Genomic DNA, 16,370 nt, shown 5'->3' on the forward strand with positions numbered 1-16,370 from the left:
TGGTGGTGGCCATCTGTTGTTGGGGTGACAACCATGGAGGTCAGCTGGAATCTGAGAGAAGGGAAAGGGCGCTGGTTGTTTTGAGATGCCCAGACCAATGGGTTATAAAGATAAATACATTTATTAAAAGATTTCAGTATAAAGATGCCTAGCACAAACACACACAGAAAGTGTGTGCCAGCCTAGCTGGTTGATTGCTACGCTGGAGCAGGAGAACAGCTGTTAACACAGTCTCCAGAGCATTACCAAGCATAGCACTTCGGCTCCTCTCTTCCTGTTCTTATTTCCCGTGTCCTAAATCACTGCCACCTGAGCTAGAAGAAGCTTGGAGCATGAAGAGCTTAAAGAGAAGAGGTGACTGTTGCTGCATGCGTAAGAGGCAAGATAGTAGAAGTAGAGTAGAAAGAAGCTCATTGGGAAGATGGATTTGCAGTAGTGGATATTATTTGGATTTATCTGTGCAACCTTTCTGTGATTGCAGAAGTCTGTCGGGTATTTGGCTGAATTTCCTTTGCTTGTTTTAATTCTGCTTTGAATTGACTTCAGTGCAGGAAGAGAGCAGGTGTTGCTCGTGGTTGGAGAACTTGGCCTCCATCCTACAAGGGATGGTCTGTGCCATTCATTCATCACAGGGGTGCTAGCTTCAGAATAACAGCTCTGGGCTGCCAAGGCCTTGTTGGAAGAAGGTGGCTTGGAAATGTCCAGAAGGGCCAATGTCCTTCGTTCCAGCTCCCAGAAATACCTCCAACTCATGCTGACTTTGTGGTTTGGTAGACAGCTTACTGTCTGGTCAAGATGTGTATTTATATATTACGTTATAAACAATTTCCGTGCTTTGAATGGGGCCGTTAGAAAAAGAATTTTCAGTTTTAGTTTCTATGGGATCTTTTTGTTCTTTGATTTCAGATCTTTCTGCGTTCTGCTTATATAATCATTTGAGTTGGAAGGGACCCTTAAAGGCCATCTAGCCCAACTCCTCTGCTGTGAACAGGGACATCTACAGCTTCATCAGGCACTCAGAGCCCTGTCCAGCCTGACCTTGGGTGTCTCCAGGAACGGGGTGTTATCTGTTGCCCTGTGTCTTGCAACAATCTGCTTAGGAACAGACACGAAGATGTGATTCTGGTCTCTCCTTCCCTCTCCGTGCAGCAGAAAGCCAGCACTTTTACTTTATCTTCCCTTGGGAACTTAAGACGTAGACAAGGGCTGAATTGAAATTAGGGCTGTAATGTAAATTAAAACCTAATTCTGTCCTTCCTTTGGTGCTTTGCTTGTGGGGACTGAAATGCATGCTCTATTTGTGCGTGATCAGTAGGAAGGAGGATTTTGGAGGGGATGGGCAAATAGGACAGGAGATCCGGGGCCAGCATTTTGGAGGCATGCACTGGTTGCCCACCTCTGTTGCTGGCATGTGCCTTCTGAGACAGGCAGGTACCGGTCTCTGCACAGTCAGTTCCCACATCTCTGCTCTAAGCACTCAAGTGTTGTTAAGTAAGACACGTCGGCTTAACCCTGTGTGAAAGAGGTGTGTGCTCTGCCCTTCTATTTGCAGTGGCTTAGGCTTGTATTAAGCTGTGGTGGCTTGCTGGTGGCCGCCAGGCTCAGGATCAGATGGAGTGCTAAACCCACATCGGGGTGAGTTCTGGAAGAAGGATTTGGGAGCTGAGTCACCTCGACTCACTGCGGGAGGTCACTGCTTCCACTCCTGCAGCACTGCATCCATGGAACAGGACTGCAAAAAAAGTGTGCACATTTGAGGAGTTGGAGGTTTCCGTCCTTGCTCTCTGTCTCTGCTACATGCTTGGGCTCTTTGGAAACTTCTGTGTCCTGAGCATCCCTGTCTTCAGGGCTGGCTCTGCTGTTGCTCCTGCTCATTTTTGCTTACTGTAGAAATGATGACTTTCCCTGCTGGGTACCGCCTCCCCCTTTCACACGCCACTCCTTTCTGCCTTCTCCGTTCTGTTTTCTTTTAATGAAGCCACTTGAACTTCTCCACCTCAATTAGCCATCCTAATAACCAGATGCTCTTCAGGGTGCTTCAGGACTGGCTGGCAGGAGCCTGCCCCTTGCTACTTTGGCTGAGAGCAGAGGAGCTGCAGGGCATGGCAAAACAGGGGCACCCACCCCTGCATCAGGACCAGCTGAGGGAAAGGGAACCAACAACTCAGAGGAGCACCGTTCCCCACCAATTCACTTGGGGCTCAGGATGGTGCAGTTGAATGCTTCTTCAGGATGTGTGGGTGCATTCTAATGTGTGGCATATAGGGCGTGCTGGCAGGGAACGTGCTGCTGGTGGGGCATGGGCTGCAGCAGGGAGGCACATTCTGGAGCAGAACAAGGAGAAGTGCGAGTAATGGGCAGCATGGGGCAGGGTGGGTGTGACTAACAGGCCCTGAAGCACAAGGGAGAAGTTCAGGCCCTGAGTCAGAAAGCTGAGCTCATTTGCAGTTCACGTGTCCTCCATCTGATTCTTTTCTCCCCTTTCTTCTACTTTCTTGTCTTCTGTGCCCTTTCCTGCTGTCTGTCTGAACTTGTCTGGCTGCTTTGGGAAACGCGTTTCTGTCACTGTAATCACTCCAGCCAGTCATTAATGTACAAACAAGGCTACTATTGTAATCTGGGGATTTATTGCTGCTGCTGTGAAACAACTGCCGTGCCATCTCACTTACTTAACTCTTCAGTTCCCCGTTAGCCTCTGCTTGCGGCCGGATTGGTAGCAGGCTGCCCTTTAGGGAGCTGTGGGTGTGCTGGTTTGTTGCTTTCCCACTTTCCTTGCCGAGTGCTGCAGTGGTATAATTGCACACAGTTGCAGTGTTTCACCATGGATTTCTTGGTTGTGGAGCAACTAAAAGTGACTCCAGTTGGACTTCTTATTCGAAGTGAATCTTAAACGTTCACACTAGGATTACAGATGTGTTCTGACCACTTTTCTTTGTACCACAACACAAACTCAGCCTGCCCTGTGAGGATCCTGAAGGGAATTCACCAAGTAATTTTTGAAGGTGCGTAACTTCTTTTTAAAAAAGAGTCTTAAAAATCAATATTCTTTCAGCTGCCTTTTATTTCAAGCTGCCTTTACCAATCCCTGCTTCTCAGACAAGACAGTGCAGGTTGGGCTTTGCTGGAGAAAGGTAATCTCCACCCCAAGCAGGCTGTTGGCCCTTGTGAATTTTTGTCGTGGCACCAGGAACCTATTGCTATGTGCTGCTAGGTGAGGAAAAGGACAAGTTTTGCATGGAGGCTATTTTTCATGCTCCCTCTGCTCTCTGCTGAAGGTGCCAGGGGTTTATAGGTGGGATTTGAGAATAAGGTGAGTGGAAGGTATCGTAAGTGGCACGATCTGCTCAGTTTTGTCCACCTGCAGAGCTGACATTTGGGGGTCTTCTTGCTTTTGCAGCATATCGTAGGATGTTTTCCTCTGAAGGCATTCCAGGTAGGAGGTGCTTGGTGTGCTGCAGCAGGTATGGATCAGTGGCATGTGCAGCTAATTGCCAGGAATGAGGGCTGGAGAGGATTACCCTGCTAATCTAGGTATCTCTTCAGCCTTATCGCCACCCCTTCCTGCTGCTGCACACACACGCACGTATTCAGTTCCCATAAGGAATGGAAATCAGGGCACTTTCAGCTGCCTCAGGGCAGCTTGGGTGGTGGGGCCCTGTCCTTTTTGAATAATATTACCACAATCATTTGAGGTGGAAGGGACCCTTAAGGGCCATCCAGTCCAACACCCCTGCAATGAACAGGGACAGCTACGGTTCCATCAGGTGCTCAGAGCCCTGTCTAGCCTGACCTTAGGTGTCTCCAGGGACGGGGCATCCACCACCTCTCTGGGCAGCCTGTTCCTATGTCTCGGCACCCTTACTGTAAAAAACATCTTTCTTATGTCCAGTCTAAATCTTCCCTGTTGCAGTTTGAAACCATTTCCCTTTGTCGTATCACAACAGACCCTGCTAAAGAGTCTGTCCCCTTCCTTCTTACAGCCCCTCTTTTAGATACTGGAAAGCTGCTCTCAGGTCTCCTCAGAGCCTTCTCTTCTCCAGGCTGAACAGCTCCGAACCAGTGGTGTTGGCACCATGCTTTGTCTTGAGCAGCTTGTCTTGCAAACACAACCAGAGGGATGGGGAAGGGGGTTGGTGGCACTGAGCTGGGATCCCTGTGGGGCAGCAAGATGTCACAGGGCAGATGGAGACATAACTCTTCCACTAATTCTCGTTAAAATCCAGAGCAATATTTCTCAGCCAAAAGCAGCTCCCTTGGAGTAGAGAGTGCACGTATTTGTTCTTCCTAAATAGTTCACACTTGACACTTGGCAAGCTTAGCTCTATCCAGAAGGTTGGAACTGGGCAGTTGGGGACACAAAGTAGCACCATGCAGTGCCTCTGAAGCCTATTGGAGGGTAAAAGGAAGAATGAAACCCAAGGGATGACGAGGTTGGTGGGGATTTGCTTTGCCTTCAAGATGGCCCTGCTGTGCTGCCTGCCCTCCCTAAGTGGCTTTACTCCTGAGGAGCCTGCAGTGTAAGGCTGCCATGGAAGTGAGCGATTGTTACTAGCCCGAGCCTCTGGCACCCAGCCTGTTGCTCCTTGTGCATCACTTAACAAGGAAATGGCATCCCAGCCAGGTTCGCTGCCTTGCCTGGGAGCACATGAGATGTTGGTAGCTCTCTGATTAGTGGCTAGCACAGAACAGCTATGCCGCCTGCTGCTTGTGATGTATTGGGGTTTTGGATGGCCAAGAACAAACCAGAGCCAGCCAGGGGAAAGGGGAGGCATCTCGGTTTTCTTTGTCCTTTTGAGGTAGAGTTCAGGAACTGGGGCTGGTTTGGAGGAAAATGTATTAGAGAGCTTGAGGTGTGTAGGGTGTCCAGACCAGAGAACTCCAGTCTGTGCTCGTGAACACTGTAAGCCAGTTCTTTATCCTAAAGCAAACACCTTCGTTTCCAATCTGCCAGTACTTCTGCATAGTTCTTGGGTGCTCCTCACTTGTGCCTTATTGAGGTGTGTGTGTTTGAATTGGGTTTGACTGCAGCTCATGCATGCAGTGGATGGATGCTCGTGGGCATCCCTGGGAAGAGGGGAGCGGGGAGCACTGCTGGGCTCCTTCCTCCTGTTCCTCCTGGCAGCAGGGCACTGGCTCTGTCCCTGGCTGGGTCCCTGACACCCTCTAGTGGCAATATTGACATCTGATATTGCAGCAGCAATTCAAATTCGGGGGTTGTGCACAACCCCTCTGCTGCAACTGGTGGCTCAGGGCTAATAGGAGACGCTGTATTTATTACCCTGCTGACTCCTGACAGCAGTGAGGGGTGGGCTAGGGGCCAGGCTGTGCGCTGGGGAAAGCATGGGGCAGGAGAGCGGGGAGCAGAGAGACGGAGCCGCACGCCGGGTTCTTCTCCAGGAATGCGTTTTGCAATAATTATGATGTGAAAGATGATAACCCTCCCACCAGGTTATGACCTGGAAGTACGGAATCCAGTTGGCACAGCAGTGCCTGTGTCAGCCTGTAAACAGCCTGGGGAGCAAGACGTGGCTGTGGTCCTCCACTTTTCCCTTCCCACCACAGGAGCCATGGGCTGTGCGCATGGAAGAGGCTTCCTCTCGTTGACACTTGCAGGGCTCTCAAATCAAGGGAAGGAGGATGGGCAGAGCATTTCTTTCACCCATCGTTCAAGGAGGCAGATGTAGCAGGGAGCTCTGCCTTTGAAGCAGCTCAGTGGGAAAGTAACTCCAGAGAGATGATGGTGATCAGATTTAATTTATTTAAACAATCTAAGAAAAGTTATAAGAGTCCGTAGCTGGAGGGCAAACAGAAGGGAGCTGTGCTGCTCTGAAAATTATTCAGAAAGGTTTGAAATGAGAGATTGAAGTCTTCCGTGCAGACACAGTGAGCTGGTGAGTTTGGCTGCTAGCTGCCAGCCCTGCACTGCTGGGGCAGTAAATTCCTTGGGAAATACGCACTTGGTCAAAGCAAATGCTCTGGGCTGGACTGGACAAGTAAAGATTTTCCTCTTGTTTACTCCATCTTGTGGCTTTTTTCTTCCCTCTCTTTGATTTTGCTGCCATAAATAACGCCAGCGGTTGTCTTCATGGCAACTGATTGCTTTCTGTAGCAGTGTCTGAATGAAGCAGATGCAGCTTTTGGCAACGTAACCAATTTTGTCAGATCTTCCAGTGTTGTCAATGAAACTGAGCTGAGATGTGTTAATGATATTCCCCTAGTGTGTGGTGGAACCGTGGGCACACGTGGCACTGACAGGTTCGCTGGTGCTGCCGTGTCTGCAGACTTGAGGGGAAGGCTTGCCTTGCTCTTTCTGTGTGGTATTTCTTGAGACAGCGAGGATTGGAAATACTTCCTTCTAAGAAAGCCTGTCTGCTGGTAATGTGTCCCCTTCTCTCCAGACATCACTGCCTGCATCCAGAGGTCAGCCGTGCAGGCACAGCTGGGATGGGATGCCTCCTGGCCTCAGCTTGCACTGATGTGTCCACCTCTGAAACCGCCACTGAGAAGACATGATGAGGCTTTCTGTCCCATACCACGTCCGTGTTAGCGCTTTGTGTCCCGTCCTGGTGGTTGTGTGACCCACTGACTTCACGGCAGTAGTTGTTCCCCATGTGCTCAGGCTCCTCTCAGGCTGGGCTCCTGGCTTTTTCTTCCTTTTTGCCTGTTAATCAACGTGAAGCCTGGCCCGTGGTTTTGTTAGTCAGTGCCTTGCTGTGTCTGTGTCGAATTGGGTTGCTGCCCTCACTGGAGCCAGTTTCCTCCGAATGCAGAAACCCTTTTGCTTGGCCTGAGGGGGTCATTAAGATGTGAAAGGATATAAACAAAGGAGAGGGGAATTGCATCTCCTGACTTCTTTTATGAGGGAAGATTAAAGGAGCTAAATATGTTTAGTTTGGCCAAAGGGTGACTAAGGGAAGAAGAGCCATTGGGGGCATTGGAGTGGCTGAAGGATGTGGGTAGGGAGGGGGTTGGGAAGGACGGGCTTTGTTCATGATTAATTACAATCGTGAAAAGAAACCTCTCCTTTAATGCATCTAGGTTGTAGTCCTTCCCCTCGGTCTGCATTTCAGCATCCCTAACCCTAACGCTCTGCTCCTTTGCTGCAGTGATCCCAGACTCACTACGAGTGACCGCGGTCCCGCAGACGCTGCACAGAGTGGAGCGCGACTCTCTGGAGCTGAAGTGTGAGGTATCTAAGAGCACTGCCCAGCACAGCCACGTCTCCATCGCCTGGTACCGGCAGCGGGGCGGCGAGGCGCCCGTGGAGATCATCTCCCTTAGCCGTGACTTTGTCCTGCGGGCTGGGGGCACCTATGCCCAGCGGCATGCCACGGGGGATGTGCGCTTGGACAAGGTGGGGGAGACCACTTCGAAGCTCACAATCTACAACCTCCACCCTTCAGACCAAGGCGAGTTTTACTGTGAAGCTGCTGAGTGGATCCAGGACCCAGACAATTCTTGGTATGCCATGACCCGCAAGCGTTCTCAGGGCACCATCGTCAACGTGCAAGCCACCGGTCAGTGTCTCCTCCCTCTTTTCTTGCTTGGCTGGGTGGTGGGAGAGAGCAGAGGAGGTGGAAAATATGCTGTGTGTTGTTAGGTTCCCTTTCAGCTTGCTGTTACTGGCAAAACAAACGCATCTGCGGGGCCAGCTGCAGAGCTCTCCTTGGTCTGAGTCACACTTAACGGTGGAGGCAGAGCAAGCCCTGCAAATCCATGCGTGGTCTGGGACTTTGCTGCCTCGGACTGTGGTTCTCTGTTGACTGTATGGTGGGATTTGTGGTCTCCTGAGATAAGCCCAGCGGTCACTTGGGTGCACCCATGGACGGCAGCTGCTCCTGAAGGGGTTGCTGACGTCCCTCATTGCTGGTAACCCAAGCAGGACTGGGGTAGGCCCACTTCTGCCACCACCACTGAGACCTGGACCAGTGGCATCTTCTTCCACAGACTCTCCCCTTTTTTCCTGCTGCTTCTGGTGCAGGGCAGCACAAAGCCATGTTTTGGGGTAAGGAGGGGGGCCCTTCTCTTTGTGCCTGGCCATCCTGACAGGTCCTCTGCATGGCCCTTGGAGGTGCATGTGGCTGCCTCAGCCCGGGCGCCCTCCTCTGCCACATGACCTTGCTTGAGAGGAGCTGTCAGGGTGAAGGGCAGGGAGGATGCCAGCAAATAGCAACCAGGGAAGGCTGAGGCAGTAAGGAGACTTGATGGCAGACCCTGTTGCCTGATAACAGTCAGTGATCTGGGTTGAAACGGGAGCTGAAGCATATACCTTGGTCACTTGGTGCTAGCACAGGCAATGAGAATTTTGGGAAGTGAGGAGATAGGAGTGACAGAGCAGAAAATAAAATGCTTCTGTATTCCCTGAGGTCCATTTGCAAGTCAAAATCCTTCCACAGCCAGCAGCACAGGTTCCTGCCAAGGATCTAAAAACCTGGATGAGCTGTTTTTCCTCTCTGATATCCCCCAAAGGCCCTGCCTTTTGGCCCCAGCTGAGCTGGTGAGCAGGGTACAAGCAGAACCAGGCTGCAGAGCACGTCCCTCAGTGCCACTGGATATCTGGCCTGACAACAGAGCTTGCTCCCAGGAGGAAGGGCTGGGAAAAAGGTGCTTTGGCTGGGGAGGCCTTGCAACTTTTGGCTGCTGAGCAGCAAGCTGCCTCTCGCACCTTAAGCAAGCCACTTGGCCTTCCGTCTTGTGAGTGCACGTGTCCAAGGGGCGGTGACCACACAGGGACGCAGTAAGTTGCAGCCACCTCACCTGATGTGTGCTGGTTCCCCAGGTTACCTTTGCCAAGCTGACATGAGCTACTCTGTCTCTTCCCAGATAAGGAGTTCAGCGTCAGGCTGGAGACGGAAAAGCGGATGTACATTGTGGGCGAGCCGGTGGAGTTTCGGTGCATCCTGGAGGCGCAGAACATCCCTGACCGGTACTTCTCCATCTCCTGGGCCTTCAACAGTTCCCTCATTGCCAATCTGGGGCCCAACGCTGTGCCGGTGCTCAACAACGAGTTTGCCCAGCGTGAGGCTCTGGGCCAGCTCAAGGTAGCCAAAGAAAGCGACAATGTTTTTGTACTGAAGATCTATCGCCTCCGCCTTGAGGACAGCGGCAAGTACAACTGCCGGGTGACTGAGCGGGAGAAGACTGTGACAGGGGACTTCATTGACAAGGAGAGCAAACGGCCAAAGAACATCCCCATCACTGTCCTGCCGCTCAGTAAGTAGGGACCTCGCCACCCTCTCCCAGGACGCTGCCAAGGGCCCTGCTCTGCTGCGCAGCCAGCTGGTGAGGCCATGGTGTGTCCAGCCCAAATTAGACTTCAGCAGGGGAAGGGGGAGGGTAAGAGTTTGCATGCTGTGGAGGCAATTGGCAAGGCTTTTTTCTGGGGAAGGGGACAGTAAAGCAAGGAGGATATGTGCTGCTCGGGTTCATACGTGAGGAAACATGCTCCCCACCTCTGTAATTACCCCAACCTGGTAGTTTCAACCATGAGCTGAAAGTGCATGTGACTTGCACCTATCCCCTTGCATTGCCCTGCGGGGAGCCGGCTGCTCTGAAGCATTCAGCAGGTGTAACAGCAGCCTTGTTCCTGCTTTATTCGAATTGATGGTGCGCTCCTGCAGACTGTTTACTGGCTGTTGTTTGGCTGTTGTACGGGGTAATCAGGTTTTGCCCTACCCTGGGAGAAACCAGGATTCACCTCCTTCCTTTGCTCTTCAGCATGGAGCCCTGTTGTGGTTGCTGTGTGTCTGCCAACCTTGGTGAAAACAGCCCTGATGGAGGCTCACCTATGTGCCTTTTGTCTTTATCAGGCAGATGCGATAGATAAGGTATATAGCAGAGTGAGAGAAGAGGGTCAACTGACTTGATTTAGTCTCTCCAATGCAGGTAGCCTTGGCATGGCAAACCAGGCAAGTGTTGCCCAGGTTACCCTGTCCAGGAGGTTGACCAAACAGGCTGAAGGAGCCTGAGAGAAGATTTTACAGCAATGTTTGCCTCCTGTCACTTAGGATTATAGCAGAGTGCAGCCCTTTCCTCTAGCTTTTTTTCTCCTCACTTCTCCAAAAGAAATTCTCATTATTTTCTCTCTTACCATTTTTTGGTCTCATTTGTTTGGCTTTGAAAATTACTCTAGTTAGAAATCTCACGCTGGACAATTGTCTAAAATACAGTACTTAGAGGCAAAGCCACCTTTCAGACAGCTATAATTGCTGAGATTTCTTAAGACACCAGCGCTAGGAACAAATGTGGTGATTTTTTCAAGGGTGCTAAGTGTCCATAACTCCAACAGAAGACGACAGGAGTAACCAGCACTCAGTATCTCTGAAAAACTAGCCATAAAGCCTCACATCTCTGGGAAGCTCAGGATACCAGTGTTTTTGATGTCGCTAAACATTGATAGCTACCTCTAGCGTTGGTAGTGATGCGAGCTTGCGACAGCTTCTCCCAAAAGGTGGTGCAGAAATGGATGTGGCAAGATGCTGATCAGATTGACACCAACTGAAAGGCCCAGGGAGCTGGAAGCTTTTTTTTTTTTGCAGAGACAGTTGCATGCCCTACATGTTGTAGCGACACAAATTCCCTCAAGCTTTGCTGAGACCCCAGCCTGGACCTGCGACCAGAAAACGTGGCAATGCCTCCTGAGCCATAGGCAGAGATTTTCCCCAGCTTTGGCCGACACCTGCTTTGAGTGTGCAAGTCTCCAGGAGCAGCTCGCTGCCCACAAGCTGGTTTTGGATGTGGTCACGCTTGAGCTTAAGACGTGCCTGGACCCAAATGTGTGGGCAGTTTCCTGCACCTGGTAGAACACCTCCCTGGCTGGCAGCGTCCTTCTTGCAGACTGAGAAGTGGCAAGTGTGTATCATCTCCCCTGTGTGTATGCGTTTCTCTCTTTAGAGACCAGCATCTCCTTGGAGATTATCAACAACGCCAGCAATGTCTTGGAGGGGGAAAGCCTGCGCTTTGGCTGCAATGTGCGCTCAAATGTGGGGCCCCAAAGCCGCCTCTCCATCGCCTGGCAGCTGGTGGACAAGCAGAACCGGCGAAGTGAAATCGTGCGCCTGGATCGAGATGGCACGCTGCAGCCTGGCCCGTTATACGCTGAGCGCAGTAGCTACGGTGGCATCCAGATGGAGCAGGTCCGGCCCGGCTCCTTCACCCTGGAGATCTTCAACAGCGTCAGGGCAGATGAAGGCCACTACGAGTGCCGGGTGGCTGAGTGGATGCGGACACTGGATGGGGAGTGGCAGATAGCTGGGGAGCGGCATGCTGGCACCCCAGTGACCATCACTGCTCTTGGTGAGTACTCAAGATGTGAGGGTGGTGGGGCTGTGCCCCCTGGGAGCCTGGCCCACCCCCACTGCCAGTGAAATGGAGGCACTGGCTGCCCGCCTGCAGCTTCTGGATAGGTTGGTGCAAAACCTCTGCATGTCCTGTGGTGTTTGAAGGCAAAATATGAGGGGTAGCTGTGCAGGGACAAAGCAGGGGGTGGCTGAGGAAAGCAAAGTGGCTGTTATCCTTCCAAGGAAATAGACTGTCCATGCTGTGATGCATGCTGAAAAGGGGCACCAGCCTGGGAGCTGGGCTGTTGGAAGTGAGGCGGTGGTGCTCCATCCATGACCCATGGGCATCAAAAGCACTTTGCATGCCCTGGGCAAACCTCAGCTCAGCTCCCTAGACCAGGAGAAGAAAACACCAGGTGTCTCTTGGCCCACCCACCAGGAATCACGAGCATCTCCAACAGCATCAGAAGCCCTCAGGAGCCATGTATCGGGACCGGTCTTCGCTGCCTCTGCTGGGAGGCCCTGAGCAGCTGGCCCAGGACTGCACCATTGCTTGAGGCCAAGCCAGATTAGAAGCCGTGGTCATTGTGTCTGGTACTCTGCTCTGCCAAAGAGCTCCTCTGTTTCAAACACAAACGACATCAGGGTAGGGGAGAATAGGTAGGACATTCATAGACTGTATTACTTGGGTCCCGCTCAGGTCTTCCTATATCAAGTCCTGGATCGGTTCCCAAAGAGTTCTGCAGGAGACTGAAGAACTGATGACTATTCCTGCAAGGCCACTGATTTACAGAATGCCAGAGCTATAAACAATTGGAGCATGCTATTGAAAAGTCAAGATACAATTTAATTTTTTTTTTCTTGACAGTATTAATCTTAAGTTTTGGCACGGTGTATGAGAGACCAGACTTTAAAGTCATATCATACTCTGATTAAAATCTTGCTTTTTTTCTCCTTTCCTCCCCTTTGCTTTTGACCTTCTTTCAGAGGCTGTTCTGTCTAGAACTAGAAAGCATTGCTGTAAAGCATCCAAAAGCAGTTAGGGGCATTACTTTGTGAAGAACTCAAGGCAGGTTCTCAGCTGGCTTCAACAGTATCTTTGTCTTGGGGTCAGTGGCATTTGGCCTGCTATATGTCCATGTGTTGGCCATTCTCTTTATTCTGCAACTTGTGAAGGTTTATGGGGGTGAAACAATGAGTAGATGAAGTTGAGATTTTAAAATGTACCACTTTTAGTCGTGCTAAAATTTAAGATGCTGGAAACTGCCCAGCAGTTCCAAAAGATGGGATTGGAAGGCAGTTGTCCCTCTACCTCCATCCCTAGCCCCAGAGAAATTTCTGACTGTTGAGTATGTCCTGCCAAGTTTTAAGTTCCTAGGTCTTCATTCTATAACTAACAAAGCTGAAGTAGCTCAGTAAGATTTAGTGATGAAAATACCAAATAGTGTTTTGCTACTGCTGAATCTGATATTTTCTGTTCAGATTAATGCTTGTGAAGTGTCTTGAGAAACTCAAATGGAAGGTGCTAAGAAAGAATAAGAGAGTTTTATTGCTTCCAAAAAATGCTAGTAAAAAAATGCAGTAAGTTTAGTGACACTCACATTTCAAGTTAAGATCTAATCGCTTGCCAGTCTGCCAGGATAAAAAACTCTTTAGCTGAACCAGCACAGATGATGTTCAAATCCATAAATCTAGATACTCCGTGGTTCTGAAGCAACAGCCAGAAGAGAGATGTGCTTTCAGGTGAGACCACATGTCCTTGGACTTCGGAGGCTCTCAAGTGCCTAGAAAGGGATTTCAGTCCCCAGCTGATGGGAAGGAGAGGGCAAGCAAGGTGAGGGAGGGAGGGAATACCAAGCCTGCCTGGATTCTGATTGGAACCCTCCAGGAGAAGCTGATGGCAGGGAGCAAGGTCCCTGCTATATCTACAGGCTGTGCTGAAGTATCAGAACATAAAGAAAGTATTTTTTCTCTCCAGCTCGGAACAAATGAGCAATAAAAATTCCCTGACCCAAAATGTAAGCCAGTCAACTGGGAATATGTTATCTTTTGTTATTTTGAAATTATTAATAAGCTGCTGGTTTGAAACTCCCCTTAACCAACAAAGTACTGAGAGTAGACAAGTAAAAATGTGTTGACTGGCTTGTGGAGTTGTTCATGTGTGCTGATAACTATATAAATCATGGAATCATAGAATTATAAAGCTGTGATCTGTAACAGAATGGAAAATGTGCTGTGTGAAGAAGTAACCAGCTTCTCTCTCATTCAAATTGCTGCCATCCTGGGATTCCTTAACCTCTGCCAGGTTATAACCACTCCGAAGTGTGGAAGAAGGGTCCCTTGGCAAGAGATGGCTGTGAATCACGGTGTCTGCAAGTGCTCTCATGCTTGTTCCTCATGCAACATCGAGCCTTGCGCTTCAAGGCCCTGTTCTGTCTCTTTTTGCAGAGGCTGGCTTTGCTGTCACAGCTATTTCCCGCACCCCTGGGGTAACCTACAATGAGTCCTTCGACCTCCAGTGCATCATCAAACCACACTATCCATCCTGGGTGCCGGTGTCAGTGACGTGGCGCTTCCAGCCAGCAGGCAGCAGCGAGTTTCATGACCTGGTCACCTTCACACGCGATGGCGGGGTCCAGTGGGGCGACAGGTACCTGGGCTTCCGGACCCGTACTGCCATCGAGAAGGCTGAGTCTAGCAACAATGTGCGCTTGAGCATCAGCAGGGCAAGCGACACGGAGGCCGGCAAGTACCAGTGTGTGGCCGAGCTCTGGAGGAAGAACTACAACAGCAGCTGGACGCGGCTGGCAGACAGGACCTCCAACTTGCTGGAGATCAGGGTCCTGCGGCCGGGTAAGTGCTGAGAATGCACAGGACAGCAGCTGGGAGATGCATCATGGGATGGGTACATGCCAGTGCTGATGAGATCTTTCCAGAGGATGGACCCCTCTTGTGGCTGCGACTAATGTTACACCCTTGGGAAAGACTTGGGTGGGACTCTTTGGTGGTTGGAGTTCTTTCTCCACCTGTGGGAACTATGTCCTTTCTTTGCTCCTCATGTGCTGTTCTCAAGGTTTTCTTCTGGGAGGTGAGGTGGGTGAGGCTTAGTCGAGTCTCTGCGCTGTTCCTGTGAATACTTCCTCCATTTGTCAGAGCAGACTGTCATAGAGGGAAGAAGGAGAGGATCAAAGAAGAGTGATGCTTCCACCAAAGCCTGTATGTGCACACCTACCACATGTGGTGTGCTTGCAGCTCTTACCTAGTAACTGGCTGTATCTCTTGCTCTGTTGGTGACATCTTCAAAAGCAGCTAGTGTTTGAAGAGCCTGGCTTTCATCTCTGTTAGAAATTGAGCCTTGTCCAGCTGGAAGTCACCAAGTCCTTGGGTGCCCAGGGGGAGTGTGTACCGTCTAGGCAACAGGGATCTGGCTTGGCAGAGGCAGTCAGAAAACCTATGAGAAAACCTATGCAGCCAGTAGAGTTAGGCACCTTCTGTGGGCTTTGTTGCTGACTTCTTGGTGGGTGGTGCCTCCTGTTCTCCATGAAGGCTGCCAAGACATGAGGTCAGGGTAGCTGTGGGACCCTGCTGAGCTGAATGATTTACTGCTGTCTCGGCCTTAGGGCTGGAGTTCCTGTTTGAAGTGAGGCTTTTTGCACCTTCAAGACTCTTGGCTTAGGTCTTTGTAACACTGTCAGTCCTGCTCTTGTGTTCTTGTGCAGAGGAATTCCTCCCTAGGGTTTGTCTTCTGGCTTGAGGGTTGTTTTTCTTCCCTCAGTGGCTTTTTTCATACTCTTCCACCTTCCCCAACCCTCAGCATGTCTTTGCAAAAGTCAGGAGATGCTGCAAGCTCCCTCATGAGCTCTCCACCTTCTTTCTTCCTTGCCCTCCCTCCCTTCTCCCTTGCCCTCATCTCCGGGTTAATCTTTTCGATTTGTCTTGATTATCCTGCCTTGTGAGACGTTTTGCTGCTCTCAAGGTCACGTTTCTGATGTTCATCATTTTAGCTTATTTCCCTATGAAACAGCAGCGACTGGAGGTGGTCCCTGGAGTAATATGCTTCTTCTTGGCATGTCTCTGTGCATGCATATGTGTGTGAGAAAGAGAGGAAGAGAGCCTCTGTGTTATAGCTCAGTGTGGCCAGGAGGGCATTTAAACCATGCTCTGGCAGCAGTTTCTCTTTACTGGTGTAGTAACCATCAAGTGATGCCTTAACAAGTGACCTAGGTGTCTATGGTTCTTACCTCTCCCTATCTCTTTTTCAGAAGGGGTCATTTGGGACCCGGAGTGTCTGAGAGTGCTGTCACAGTCCAAGTCTGTGGCTCCAGAAATCCCCTTAATCTGACATAACTTTTGTCCTAGTGTCTCCTTTCCTTTGCCACTAGCCCCAACCCTTGGCTTGACCCATATACCAGTGAGTTTAGTGGAGACAGCTCACCCCATAGGTCTGTTAGGGGATATGCAATGAAGAAGGCATCTCTGGAGGTCTTTTGGCAAATTGAGCTAGCATGTCTTTCCAGACTGCAAGTTAATGTTGGGATTCTGGTTTTCTCTTAAAACCTTTGCTCCCTATTTGTCAGAGTGACCTTTCAGTTTGACAGGTTCCAGGTGCAGAAGTGGCAATCAATATATGCCTGCCTTTGAAGTGTGTTAAGGTGAGAGAGGTAAAACAGTGCCTGCCTGATTGCTTCATTAATCTCTTCGCTTTCTGAAGTCCAACGTCCTCCAGGGAGTTAGGTGCTGGAGCTTCTCTTGGTGTGCTGGTTTGCTGTTTCAACACTTTGGCCATCTCTTCTTGGCAGTGGGAAGTGTTTGCAATTGTGCGTGCTGAGTGATAACTGTGGGAGTGGCAGTGCCGGTTCTGAACGTGTTAACGTGGCTGCAACGGAATTTCACCTGCTCCATCAGGTGGCCAACAGGTAACACTGAGGAAATGCAGCTTAAAACACTTGAGTACTTTCTTCTTCCCAGGAAGAAACAAGACATGTAGCTCAGAAGGAGGAAGGGAATAAGGCAGGTAATGGCAGCAAGAGCCCAGCTCTGAACTGAAGGTCTGTGGGTGGAATGGCAGAAGAGTCCTGCGTGACATCTGGA

General features: G+C 50.4%; 1 protein-coding gene across 2 annotated transcripts in view; it reads left to right on the plus strand.

The window, feature by feature from the left end:
* The window catches only part of IGSF3 (immunoglobulin superfamily member 3), a 77,533-nt gene that overhangs the window by 40,377 nt on the left and 20,786 nt on the right, over positions 1-16,370 (plus strand). Inside the window, exons 3-6 of one of the 2 annotated variants that reach the window (XM_021402312.1) lie at positions 7,107-7,517; positions 8,824-9,213; positions 10,894-11,295; positions 13,728-14,132. In XM_021402312.1, the coding sequence (XP_021257987.1) occupies positions 7,107-7,517; positions 8,824-9,213; positions 10,894-11,295; positions 13,728-14,132 (1,608 nt within the window). The remainder of the gene's footprint in view (positions 1-7,106; positions 7,518-8,823; positions 9,214-10,893; positions 11,296-13,727; positions 14,133-16,370) is intronic. The other variant, XM_021402322.1, reaches the window with a different exon arrangement.

Source organism: Numida meleagris, chromosome 1 (genome assembly GCF_002078875.1).
Source record: "Numida meleagris isolate 19003 breed g44 Domestic line chromosome 1, NumMel1.0, whole genome shotgun sequence".
In the NCBI taxonomy this organism is placed as follows: domain Eukaryota; kingdom Metazoa; phylum Chordata; class Aves; order Galliformes; family Numididae; genus Numida; species Numida meleagris.